Raw genomic sequence first — 14,827 nt, 5'->3', positions numbered from 1 at the left:
TGATCATGATATAAATATATTGTGACTCTGAACTATTCATTCTGAAAAACAGAATGCCCTGCTAGACTTTATTCAGGTGTTGTATATCAGTTTACAGCTATTAATACAATTTGAAAATGTATAGCAACTCGTTCACAACTGTAAACCTAAAAAAAACATTAAACAAAATTCTGGGGGACACTTTCCTCATTATGAAGCCTGTATTTAATGCATTATAAGGGTATTAGTACATTACAATGCATGCATAGGCATAACATGTAATTATTCTCATGAATATATATACAGTTTATATATACAAGCATATTATAATTATATAAATATATCTTATTATATAACAACAAATAGTATAGTAAAAAATAAGTTTACCTTAAGTTTAATGTCTCATTACCACTTCATAATATCTATGGCTGTTTAAAAAGAGATCTAGCCTTTTTTACTTTTACTAAAAGCAAACAAGCAGCACTTCTAAATAAGTATGAGCACATTATAAAGCCTTTACCAAGAAAACTGTATTTGTCGCTTTACTTTAAGCAGTAAAAAACGCGTATTAAATGTAGTAAGATACTGTGCAGATCTTAAGCAATGCAAAGATGAATATATATATATATATATATATATATATATATAAGATTTATAATCCATTATAAATTAAATGGATATAACATGGTGTTCATCGTGTGTTATACATCATACCCTAATTAAAGATTAAAATTGTATAAATAGCTTTTATACGTATGCATGAGAGTATGCACAAGTATTATAATGCCTTAGGAATACCCTTACAATACATTATAAATACATACTTCATAGAAAGTGTTATTGTTCATCAAATATTATTTATGTTCATTAATGCTTCACTCAAGTTTTGATTTCTTTCTCCTGCACAGACACAAACACAAATAGCGTATTGTAAGAATCACAGCTCCCCCTACTGTCAGCACCACTGCTAGCAAAAATGCCATTACGTCTAAAGAGTGATACGCGTACCAGGGCATCTTATAAGACTCAGTGCGTAAATGTGCTGCTCCCTTGTGCCGCATTACATACTCTATCCAATAGAGGGCGCTATCCTGAGGTTGTGTAGGCTGGTCTTTGTGTAACCTAGACAGACGCTGCATGTTTTCCCTGTATGACGGCTGATGTAAAACTTCCTGCACTGCCGCCGTAAAGCTCTGGCTGTCCAGTTTGGTAGCGTCGAGTACTTTAGCGGCCCCTCGTACCTGGAGACGCAACATATTCTCGAATTGGTCAAAAAGCAAGGGAATCCCAACCACTGGAACACCATGGTAGATAGACTCATAAATGCCATTCGTTCCACCGTGAGCAACAAATGCACGTGTTTTCGGGTGACCAAGTAAATCGTTCTGAGGAAACCAGTTAACCAGAAGAGTGTTGTTGCCCAGATTATGAGGACGTTCTCCTAAGTGCCTCCATATGACTCGCTGGGGAAGCTGAGCAAATCCGGCAGCGATTTTAGACGTGATTTCACTGGGAAGAGCTTTCACGAGCGTACCTAGTGACATTACAACCACCCCGTGTTCACCTGAACCTTTCACAAACTCCTCCAGGTCTGGCGGTAATGGCTTGGAGGGTTTGCACTGGAAGCCTCCGATGTAGACGATGTTGGGCATGGTTGGACGCGGGAACTCGAAGACGAAATCCGACCTCATGAGCCAAATATCCGCACCTTGCAGCAAGTGGTAGAAATCAGTTTTGGGTCCAAAGTAGCGTGCGACTAGTTTGTCATACTCTGGTCTGACAATGAACTGGTCGATGTACATGTTCAGCACATAATGGAAGATGTTCTTGACTCGTTCCCCAAAGGACATGTGGTTCGATAGTTGGCTCCCTGCTGCAGGGACGTATGAAACCGGCGAAGGTGCGACAACAAAGTGCCCTTCTCCACTCGTGATCCATCTCACATTGTACACCATGGGTAATCCGAGTTCATGAGCCACCAGCACACCCGTAGGCAGACCCGGGTCGGTAAGGACCACGTCGTAACGTCCCTCGTACAGCTGTTTCATCAGCACAGGGTTTTCGAAAATCTCCACAACCAGCTGACTTGCCTGCCGATGCATGTTGTAGAGATTTGTCAGCATCTGCCAATAGAACTGCACGAATGCAAGCGGGGATCCTCCTTGTTCCTGTATCTTGAGCATTTCACTCAGGAACGAGATGAAGAAATCTGGCTGCTCGATGTTAATGGGCTCTGGGAGGGTCACGGTTATGGCCGTGTAGTGCGGGGAATCCTCCTTGACGTACCAGCTGCTGGCGGTTCGCACCACGGTGACCTCGTGACCGCTGGAGTGAAGGACGCCAATCAGTATGTTCATGTTGACCCAGTGGCTTCCGTCTACTGGGAAAACAAGGATCTTTCCAGCCATAGCGGAGGGAAGATCGGTGGCGAAGAGTATAGATAGAGCCAGAAGACAGTGTGAAGCTTTGAGGACCTTCATCGCTCCCTAGTGCACATAAAAACACTAATGTTTACAAGACAGATTTAAAGGGTTAGTTCAAGTCAAGTCAAGTCATCTTCATTTATATAGCGCTTTTAACAATGTAGATTGTTTCAAAGCAGCTTTACAGAGATAAACGTATAATTTAAGGTAACAGAGATTGTTTTTGCTTTATAGCGGTTCTTATCCAGCTAAAGTTAGTTTTGATTGATTCGCTTCCGTCGCAACGATCATAAACAGAAGCTCAACCTCTTGCCGAAGCTCAAACGTGATGCGTAACACGAGAATGAACCTCATTGGTTCTCGCACGTCAAGCGAACATGTTTGAGCTTCTGTTTACCACAACTGATGTGTGCGTTGATGAACGTTTACATGTGAATGAAAGCCTAAATTCAATCTGTTCATCATATAAAGCGATCGAGTCTCTTCAGAAAAGTTGGACTAAACCGCTCAATTCATATGGATTAGTTTTACGATCTTTTTATAAACTTTTTGAAGCGTCAATGGTTGCGTAGCTGTCAATGGAGGGACAGAAATCGTTTAGATTTCATTAAAAATATATTTTTGTGTTCCGAAGATGAACGAAAGAAGGTTCGGAACGACATGAGTAATTAATGACAGAATTTTCATTTTTGGGTGAACTTGCCCTTTAATATGACACAATGAAACTGTAATTTCATCAACAAAAACTGTTTCTGTATCTGTTCCTTCACAATCCAACACATTCCTTGGTAACACTTTATAACAAAGTTTAATTTGTTTGCATTAGTTAACTACACTAGTTAACATGAACTAACAGTGAAAAATACTTCTAAAGCATTTATTAATAACAATGTTGTATCTGTTAATATTATTTAATGGACTCGAGCTAACATAAACTAACAATGAATGTTGATGAATAAATATTGTAACAAATGTACTGCATTGCTTTTAGTTCATGCATTAACTGACGTTAACTAATGGGACCTTATTTTAAAGTGCACTTTACGACGTCAACAAAGATTACTGGAGTAGCCTATGTTTTACAAATGATTTCAGTCTTTATACTTAAAAATATCAATGTGTAACCTGTTCATTTGTAATTGTGAAATTTCCAATCGGCGTGAAAAAATCCTACGCCAAAGCTTTTTTTTTTCAGTGTGTAACTCATTCCTCTACCCTGGATAATACTTCACGCTTGAGTGCTTGAATAGACACACAAAATGTTTCTAAAACCCAGAACAGGCCGTGTGATTCAAAACAGATGTGACTTGTTAAGCACTGAGGTTTTGCAGAAAGACTGAGTGTTGTATAAACTGGTATTCCTTCATGTGAAACATGCAAAAGAAAAAAAGGCTTTTAGTGGGCAACGTAAAAGTTCTTTCAACATTTTAAGACAATTGTACTGCAACACAAACTGTACAATCAGATAGTAATATGGTAAAGGTTCTTTACTGTTGCATTGAAACTTAATAAAGTTCTTTTACCTTCTTCTGTTGCCTCTCTTCTTCTTTGTGGTGAAATGAGGGTTTGTTCAGTCTGGTTCCAAGTCCAGATCGAGCTTTAGTGTTGCATCACAGTGGAGGTAATCCCAGGAAAGTAGGCGTTGTTAACGCAGCAGTGTGTTTGAGTTTGTGTGAGAAGCGTGTGCTTCTGTTTCACAAAAACTTCCTCCAGGACCTAAAGCAGAGAAAATGTATTCGAAGAGTTTTCAACATATAGCCTACGACAAAACACATGCTATCACCACCAGTATACATGTCAAGAGAGAAGCAAAAAAAGCACAAACAGTAGCCTACATAAATAATTTAATGAATGCTTGTGCTTTGATTTCTTGTCATTGGTGTTATCAATGCTTGAAAATACAAGAAGTTGTGGAAAAAGGTCAAAGTTCAGAGTAAGAGGCTCTTTTTACTACCATGTTGAAAAAGTTATTAATTTACCTTTAAATGTGTTTAAAGTTATTATTTTACCTTTACTTCAGTGGGTTACTTATTACTTTAAAAATGGCATTTGTCACGGGTGTTGTCAACACGCTTTCTTCATTTGTGAAAAAAATTCTCCATTATGATTAATAATATAAGAACATGATGTTAATACATGATTAGCTGTTATAACCACATGGGAGCAAATGGGTTTTAAATAATAATAAAAAAAAAAAACATAAATGTGACATTTATTAGGCTATAGTCCAAATGGTGTTTTATCAACAGTTTTTAAAGTAGCCAATTCATAATCTTCTGTAGTCTAACTGTTGTTAATAAATGGTTAACGACAAAAAGGAGTACAATAGCTTTCTAATAAAGCCTATTTAATGTTAATGTTAAAATTATAAGATTACTTTTTTTGAAATATTTATTTTCCGCTCGGGCCATCAAATATGACGTTTTAAGGAAGCAAACGCATTGGGCATGCGCACATCGAGAGCGGTGAGCCGTTGGTAAACTTGACTAGGCTATAGGAAAGTCATGAACATTCAGTAGCCTACTGCGTGCAACTTTGAAGTAGAAATACAAACACCATTGAGGAGATTGTAAACTTCGACCTGCATTTTGCCAAATAAGGTGAACGTTTGGTTAATTTTTAATTTGTAAGTTTACATCGCATCACACGACTGTTACGGTAGCCTAAACCCGGTGTGTGTAAGTAGCCTAAATGTGTTCTACATCATTTTCTTGCTTCTATAATATGTATATATATTACTAGTTGGTGCAGGCAAGTCTTAGATTACTGATTTTGTGTTGTTATTATTATTATTTTTAACAATGTCATATTTATCTCGAGCAAATACACTCCGCTGTCATTTAGTAGTAACAGCATAAGGCCGCAGGGTGGCGACATTTACAAATGAACACTAACTGAACTTGAATCGATATCAACTGTGTGAGTACACGTTTAAGGTTTTTCATGTTCACGTTAAAAGGCCAGTGATAGTATAATGGAGACTAACACCACTGAACACACTTGTCTGATATGATTCATTTATGATTTGGACCATTTTGACTATCGCTCATGAATGGATGAAAGGCTTAATTTATGAGTCAGTGGATGGTTGTGTCACAAAAACATTTGAATGTTTGCCCTCTTGAACCACAATCAATAATTATATAAAAACAAAACATGTCGAAACGTGTCAAAATAAATGTTAGTTAAAAGAGATGGTAGCCACATTTGATATGTTTAAGTGAATGGAAACGTTAAAATGCATCATGAAAGACTGAAAATGGTCCAAATTAATCATAAATCATTAAAAAAATGTGTGTTGTTTAGTTTTTAAATAAATATATGTTTATTCAATAAGAGATTTTCAACAAAAAAGAAACAGTCTGCTGTCCAATCGTGGTCTCTCCTGAGTCCTTAATAATTTCTTTGGCATATAAACATTTAATATTATTAATATTACATTTCACTTATTATAATGCCCACAGGCCATGGCTACATGGTTTGTTTGTCAGCTGATGGTGGTTTACATAAACATTAAGTGCTCTGATTGTACCGTCTCATCTAATGTTCATCAGGTCACAAAAATAATGTTCTCAACATTCAATATCAGTATATACTGTATACATGATATAGGCAAGTGAGTATATGTATGTATTTGTGTGTGAATTAGGGTTGTAACGGTATGAGATTTTCACGGTATGATAATCGTCTCAGAAAATATCACGGTTTCATGATATACGGTATTAAACAATCATTATTATTATTTTAATCATCTGCTACAATGGCTCTTAAATGAATGAAAACAGATAGGGTTTTTTGGTTGAACATATGGTTTATTAAAACAAACTTTTTTGTATGAGTCTACCTTTTGAAAAAATAAGAAAGAAAAAATTAATTCCCAATTGAACAAACATATCTAATCAATTGAATTCATAAAACCTTAACTTATTTTTATTCTTAATTTATTAATTATTATTTCAGATAATTATAAGATAGTAGAGTCTTATAAAATGTATTTCCTCAGAAATTCTGGGTAACTTGTCTGATATAATTTGTCTGGATTCTATGATTTAATACAAATATATTATTGAAAATGCAATCAGATGAAATGTAACAACTTTTGTTTGTCTGGATAGGTTTACTAAATTAAAACAGACAAAAAAATATATTTCTTAATGTTTAAATAAACTTTATTATTGTTGTTGTTATAACTAAGCTATATTCTATTGTACAATAGTAACATTTCTTTAAGCTAAATCGAACTTTTATTTTGACAGGTTGTACTAAACACCTATGAGTTTCAGTCAGAGTGTATTTGATGATAATTCTTTTAAATAAAAGCAGAGCAGCTCTGGATATGTTCATGTGTTCATGTCCTCATATGAGTGAGACGGCAGACGCTTTAAACACCATGAGCGTCACACATACTAGGCGAAATGGCGCTGCTCATTCACACAGAACAAGCAGAATATAGTTTTACAGTATAGCATTGTTTTCCGCTGTATATTAATAGACACACTCATAGCGATTTGGATTAATTTACCATTTAGAAATTTAAATATGTTCGACATATTTCCTCCTTTTGCAACCACTCTTCGTCCATATTTCTAGACACAACTGACCTGTTGAAGTTTCCGAATGCCTTCCTACAGTTGCTTAATAAAAGCGGGCTTCCCACACAAACAAACGTACATGTCTCATTAGTATGAGAAAAAAAAAAAAAAACAGATTTTAACTGTCGGTCTCGGGTCGAGCTCGGACATATCTTTATGCCTGTCGGACTCGCGGGTCGGGTTCGGTTACTGCTCTGTCGGACGCGGGCCGGGCTCGGACAGAAAAATTCCCGATCAGCACTCTAAACTGGATATCCATCTTCGAGGAAAATCCCGCGTTCGTTTTTCAGATGACAAAAGTGTTTGTTTTCGGCGGGGGAAAAGGAGATTCGAATTCGCAGCCTCTGTCTGCTGCACATGTATTGGGTGGAGTCTAAGCAGTCAAGTGAAAAGAAGTTGCATATGCGCAGATGAGATCTGGTTTAATTTTTTTTTTTTTTTTTTTTTTCAAAACCGTGGATTAGCAAATGTTTACGATATGATAATCGTACATGCCAATATCGTGATAAATCGCCATACCGGTATACCGTTACAACCCTAGTGTGAATAGAAGAGACATAAGGATATCCACAGATTTAATTCAAACAGTAACATGTCCTATAGATCTCAAGCACAGATTCTGAGTAATGTGTGCGCATCTAGAAACAGCCTGCAACGCAAACTAAGACTGACACCTCGTTCTGTGTGGTGGGTGGAAAACACAAAACACACACATACACAGAAACACAATGATCTGTGGGCAGGTACCATTCTGACATCAAAATAGTATGCTTTTGCCCCTTAGTGTGTGTGTGTGTGTGTGTCCTGTACGTGCAGTACGAAGCAAGCATATAAATCTTGATTTCCCACATCTTATGCTGAGGTTTACGGCCTCCACTGATAGCCTACAACAATCACTGCTACTTTGGACAAGTGAATCCATGATTCGCTGAATATAAAAACCTTGACCTAAAACAACTATTAATTTAAATAACTTTTATAAACATATTATGAAAGAAAAATTCTAATGTAAAACAGAATTTGAAGGTGAATGTTTTTTTTTTTTTTCACATGCCTTGCCCAATATATTGGCACTTTATTGATTTTTGGCTGATATTAGAGGTTATTTTAATTTATCGGTATCAATGTCTTTGAAAGCCCTTTTCCACCACATAAGAAAAAACATGCTTTAAAAAAAAAAATCATAATTATGAGACAAAAGTCTTTTTTTGTATTTTTGTCACAATTTTGACTTTTTATGTAATAATTATGACTTTTAAGTTGTTTTAAGTTACTTTAAAGTTCATTATGATTTACCAAAGCATGATGATTTTTTTTTTCTTATGTGGCAGAAATTACGTCTCATCCGTCCTTCGGATGAGACGTAAAACCGAGGTCCTGACTCTCTGTGGTCATTAAAAATCCCAGGATGTCCTTCGAAAAAGAGTAGGGGTTTAACCCCGGCATCCTGGCCAAATCTGCCCCTTGGCCTCTGTCCATCATGGCCTCCTAATCATCCCCATACACTGATTGGCTTCATCACTGTCTCCTCTCCACCAGTAAGCTGGTGTGTGGTGGGCGTTCTGGCGCAATATGGCTGCCGTCGCATCATCCAAGTGGATGCTGCACATTGGTGGTGGTTGAGGAGATTCCCCCCTTCCATATGTAAAGTGCTTTGAGGTCTCAGAAAAAGCGCTATATAAATGTAACGAATTATTAATTATTATAGAAATAGGCTATTTTCCTATAATTTAACATTTAGATTAACTTTTCAATCATCTAATGTTTTTTTTATTCCCATAATTTTGGTGCATTTGTAGAGCAATAAAAGAAAACAAATGTTTGTACCTTAACAATTAGCATATTAGTATATATTGCACTTCTGGTTAGACCTAAACTGCATTTCGTTGCCTTGTACCTGTACTTGTGTAATGACAATAAAGTTGAATCTAATCTAATCTAATCTAATATCAATTTTGGCCACTAGTGGAGCAGTGATTTATTTTTGACTATGTGAAGAAAAAAACATTCCAGGACACAAGAAAAATGCATTGTATGCATAAATGTTTTAGCTGCTTTTGTCTTGTTACACAGCACAACAAGATAATAAAAAAAATGAATGTAGGAATTAGACTGCAGAAGGTCTGTTCCCTACTGTTTTCACCTTTCCCTTCAGGGCTGTTTGTGATAGTATTGCCACTCCAAAACACTAGTGTCTCATACAATATTTTCTAGTATGTGCTCCTCAAAGGCAGTGGTAGAATATTAAACTAGTTTTGCCATAGTGTAATTTATGTAACTAGCGAGTTGATGCTGAAATGATTGGACAGCTGTTTTTAACGCTTTTCGGTCAGTTTAATGTTACCAGCTATTGCCTTTCCTCTGCATGCTCTCGGACATAGAGACTTCCACATATATGTTCATACATATAGACACTTGAGCACATGTATGCAAACACAGTTCGTAATATCATTCTAGCTTACATCATGGTCTGTCTGGCCCAGCCTGAGGTTTATCTGTACATTATGTTTCCTTTCAAGTAAAATTGAATAAGAAACTAGATATTCCCCCTTGCTCAAGGATGAGCAGGACGCGTGCATCTCTCTGGGGGCTTGTGACTGACTCAAGGGGCTTGTTGTTCTCAGCTGGCGAAGGCATGGGGAGGAGAAGAGCTGTGGAGAAAGTAAATTATATAGGGAGGGCTGGAAAAGTCTCTGTTCTTGACGCATTACTGCGCCTGCCGTCAAGGGCACTGTGGCCACGGTTTGAGTCACTGCGCTCAGAGCTCCTCACGGCCTTCTTTCCCTGAAGCCAATGATCAACATTCTCTCTGTTTCAATGACTCACAGCGATAGTCAGCAAGCCCTCCCGTATCTTCATCATGTCCCATGACAGCATCGCAAACCACAAGAGACGATGAAGAAAACGCACATTTCGTTTCAAACTGTTGTGTACGGTGGGACTTGTCTTTTAGACACAAAGAATCGCTTAAAGGACAAGTTCGGTATTTTACACTTAAAGCCCTGTTTACAGATCGTTTCTGATGAAATAGAACGGTTAAGATTAAAATTTGGACACATGCTGCTGTCCCGAGAATTTTAGGTTTATTTCGCTCCCCCCCCACCGACAGAATGGCTGCATAGGTGCACTCGAACATATCCTTCCTAAAATGCATTAAACTTTCGTTTACAAAGAGATGAAACTCACCGAGTGGTCAGGGGTGTTCACTGATATGCTCATACAAAAATCGCTGCAAAATATGCTTTCCAACAGGTGTTTTACCATTCGTTGTAAAACTGTGGATCTATTTTTCCAAACGTCTCACACCCGTAGATTCTTCCGTTGAGAGCTTGAATAATAGACACTCCAGCCCAGTTGGTGGCGATAATGCACCTTTGCCAATTGCAAGCAAACCACTGGCATTTCACTGAATACACAGAAGAAGCAGAAGAAGAAGCGGTGGAGTAATACCGTACCTCACACAGCTCTTTCAATACAAGTCAATGGAGTTGGACAAAAACTGCGATAAAACCTGTTGGAAAGCATCTTTTGCAGCGATTTTTGTATGAGCATATCAGTGAACACCCCTGACCACTCGGTGAGTTTCATCTCTTTGTAAACGAAAGTTTAATGCGTTTTAGGAAGGATATGTTCGAGTGCACCTATGCAGCCATTCTGTAGGTGGGGGGGGGAAAGCGAAATAAACCTAAAATTCTCGGGACAGCAGCATGTGTCCAAATTTTAATCTTAACCGTTCTATTTCATCAGAAACGATCTGTAAACAGGGCTTTAAGTGTAAAATACCGAACTTGTCCTTTAAGCAAGTTAAAGGGATAGTTCACAAAAATTATTAACTCACCCTCATGTCATTCCAAACCTGAGTGACTTTTTTTGTGTGATGTAGAATATAAAATTTGGAAGTCCAGAACAACATTACCTTTCATTGTGTAAACGTAAAACTGACAGAAATCTTCTTTTCTGTTCCACAGAAGGAATAAAGTTAGGTTTGGAATGACAGAAATTTTTGGGTCAACTCTTCCTTTAAATCCGGGCTCAGACTACAGGAGTTTCAGGAAGATTGATGCCCTAATTACCCCTCCTGACATTCAGAGAAAAAATGATCAATTCGAAGTATTGTGCGCACGTCCAAGCTTCGGTAGGTGCCAGACGAAAACCTTCCTTGTTTGATCAAAAGGTTGCGATATATTAAAGTTTTATGGGAGCAGATAAAGCTAGTGCTTTTTTACATTTATTTGATTAAGGAACACGTTATTATATTTTGATGAATGATTACAAATACAAACTTTTAATGTGTACATAATTGTTTTGGTTTTGATTGCATGCTAACTTTAGCAACACCACACCATTCTCAGCAACTCAAGATTGAGCATAAGCTCCAGCGGCTGTGATGGTACATCATTTGCGTTGGCTGAGAATCAGACCCAGGTGTCCTGCATAGCGGGAATATTCTACCATGAACTAGCAATGCTTGTCTTGCGAGCCCAAGGCTGTGCATTTCCAAGCAGGTCTTCTTTCATACCTGACGTACATGAAATAAAATGGCCAGAAAGGTCTGTAATAATCCAGCAAGCTCAGGAAACCATCTACCACCTGCTTCAGTGGGCTGTGAGATCTTCTTGAGCTCTTTGCTTAAGGTTGGTGCATGTAGTGTAGTTTTTTGTATCCTTTGTGATTTTTGCATGTCAGAAATGTATGTCTTAAATGTAATGTATGTTGCTTTACAGGGGCGTGTCTGGAATATGATTGCCCCCCCCCAACATCATTGGGCTAGATTTACTGTCAACATGAAAATGCCCAACGCCATTGGATCAGAGCGCTGTCAATCACTGCTTCCGCATTTTTCAAACAGGAGAGAGAGCCACCTCGACACGTCACTGTTTATGGTATATATACACACTCAATTACAGTATATATTTTGAAATATTTAGGCAACACAGTTTTTGTTATGTACTCTAAAACATTTGATGATATATGATGTAAAGTTCTTTAAAAAACTTATTTACTTACCAGTGAAGGTGACTCATATTTTCTGTAGGTGATTAACTGGATGCAAATTAGTAAAAAATGCACTTTTCATTGGGGAAAATATGGAGCCATGTGACCTGTGCACATGTGCTGAAACAAGACATAAAATGGACCCCTGTGGGTCATGTGACCACTTTTTTGCACTTTCATTGATAAGTACTTGAGTTCTTCTCCCCTGAGATCAGGGCTTAAAAACGAAAAAAAAAATCAATCGGTTCACTCCGAGCAGAATCGATATTTTAACGTTTCCGTTTTTGCGTTCCTCGTTAAACATTACCGTTCCGAAACCGGTTTGATTAGATAAAATACCGGTTAATAACGTTATTTTAATTTAGCCTATACTTTAAACAAATATGTATAAATAAGACTAATTTTCACTCAAAAATAAGATAACACATGATAATTAAACTTGAACATTTATTTCATAACATTGTTAAAACCACAACAGAAATACCTGTATTAATTACAAAGCATAAACAGCTGGAAAAATATTGACCTGTTTTACTGGACCGTTAGACAATCGAAATTGGCACTCTTATGGCTAATTCTTTTCTGAAGAGTGATACAATTATTTGTACCTATTATTATTATTTTTATTTTTTTTGCAACACGAATTGTTTTAGAAATTACATGATATAAAAATTATATAAACTGGACAATCATTGCTCTTTTAATGCACCGTCAACTGCTAATTTCAAAGCAAACACTGCGCAACACTGCATAGTGCACACATAAACAATTTCATTCTGCGAAGCACGATCACTTAATGCAATAACATTGTAAAACTACAACAAATTTTCTACTATTTTTAATACAAAGCATTAAAAGTCTATAAAGAAAACATTTACCTGTCCTGTTTTTGGCTACCTGAAAGACTATAGAAAAAAATGTGCGATAGTTGCTAGCACTTATACGAAATCCATAAACTTTTTGAGCTTAAAGTCCGTACTGCTTGTTTAAACGTACGAAAAGAATGTCCTCCAATACCTGTGCATTCATTGAAGACCTCAGTGGGGAAAGAATGTACTTGAGGCATGAAAATGCGCGCTCTACGCTGACTTGCGTTACCGGTAGTGCAATTGCAAGTTTGTACAAATCGTCAACGTCACAATTCTGAACTACTAAATTTATGATTGGTCAATGGCAAATTAAAATATTAAAGAGAACGATAAAATAACGTTATTAACCGGTTTATAGTCATTTTAAATAAACGTTTCTGTTCAGAACGATTAAAATTGATTTTGTTTTCGGTTTCGTTTTTGTTCCTGTTCAAATTTCGTTCGTTTCCGGTTTTCGTTTTCGTTCCTTGAACCGGTTCAGAGCCCTGCCTGAGATAGGTTTGACCAATAAATGGGTGTCTCATTTTATTAAAAAAATAAACTAAAATAGACTATGTTACCTGGAGGCAACACCGTACCATAGAGGGTTAACGATTACTTTATAATCACAAGGTTTCAGACTTAGACATCTGTCTAGTTTCATTTCCCATATTTGTTATTTTTACACTCACACAACCAAAGTCATGAGTTTCCGCCAAAGGGGAAACATACATTTAAAGTTCAAAAGCACCTGACGTACATGATTCAAATGTTCATTATTTAATGTACATAATTCAAAAGCACATTAATGTTGTTCCTGCAAGAAAAATAAATGTTAGTTACGATTAATTTAAAAATCCATCACAGCATCTACCAAATGTATAAATGTAAATAATAGATCCTGCATGAAAGCCAGTGGAATTTTATGTTGGACCGTGTGTTATACAAGTGATTAACAGCGTTGATTATGATTTGTGGATCGATCTTTTTTCAAAGTGAACTCGAGGTAGGTTTTATTATGTTAAAGAGAAACCTAATAAGATATTGTACCATTATGTTTATTTGAACTTGTATTTTCTTTCTCTCACACACAGAGTACGTCATCAATTGCTGTTCGAATCGTTTATTAATTAGACAACTGTCGTAGGAGCAGCCACACAGCAGGATTTTGATGCATCATTTCTGACACTGTCAGAACTTCGTTGGAGGCTAAGATTCATCACAAGGGCAAATAATTGTTCGCCAGTGAGCATGTCACACTGAACTATCAAAGACCTGTGATGAAACGATTCAGAAATTTGTCCCAGATGCAAAAACATTGTGCACTGAGCTTTACAAAGTTAGTTATACATGATGGGTGAATAAGTCTGGGCCCTTGTTCACCAGTTTTACCGTTTTTGTTGATCTATTCCTTGTTGCCAATGTACATGCAGTGGGGAGGCCAGAGTTATTCTGACTTGCAGTAGCTTTGGATCAAAACTTCTGCAGAATGAACAAATTTAAGGTAAATATTCTAATTTTCATATAGTCATGTTCATTACAGTAGCTACTATTCCTGGGACACTTGTATCATAGCAAAAGACAACAAATGATCATCAGCTCTCATACGAGTTAGCATTTATTTAATGAAATGAGACAATTATGAGCATGCCTGTAGCGTGTTCTCATAATCCGAGCGAGCTATGGAAGGATTACTGTGTTTACTGCACATAAATAAACAATGACATAATTACATAACAATGCCAGGAAGATGTGTTGAGGGCGGTTTTGAGAGACAGAGAAAGAGGGAAGCGGAAAAATCCTTTTGCTTGCACTCAGCAGGTGTCCTTTTGGATTAGCTGAAGCTTAGAATGCATCCTGTCATATTTACTTGACCATCATGCAGACAGAGAAACATACTATCTCTTCCTCATCTTCCCTCTCCTCTCGTGCTTTATCAAACCACCATGTCTAAACCCTCCCATCTAGTCTTGCAGTTCAACAAGTGGAA

The 14,827-nt window shown here is 37.0% G+C and overlaps 1 protein-coding gene across 1 annotated transcript; it reads right to left on the bottom strand.

Annotated features, from left to right (window-relative positions):
- Window positions 1–39: 39 nt before the first annotated feature.
- LOC311284239 (UDP-glucuronosyltransferase 2A2-like) lies at window positions 40–4,044 on the bottom strand. The gene is made up of 2 exons (XM_084399185.1): window positions 3,926–4,044; window positions 40–2,465 (listed from the first exon to the last, which is right to left on the bottom strand). The coding sequence occupies exon 2, from the start codon at window positions 2,457–2,459 to the stop codon at window positions 855–857; it is 1,605 nt and encodes a 534-aa protein (XP_084255311.1). The 5' UTR covers window positions 2,460–2,465; window positions 3,926–4,044; the 3' UTR covers window positions 40–854.
- Window positions 4,045–14,827: the final 10,783 nt, after the last annotated feature.

Source organism: Rutilus rutilus, assembly GCF_951802725.1.
Source record: "Rutilus rutilus genome assembly, chromosome: 24".
Lineage (NCBI taxonomy): Eukaryota > Metazoa > Chordata > Actinopteri > Cypriniformes > Leuciscidae > Rutilus > Rutilus rutilus.
Note: the sequence above shows the minus strand (reverse complement) of the source record. Positions and strands in the feature narration are given on the sequence as shown.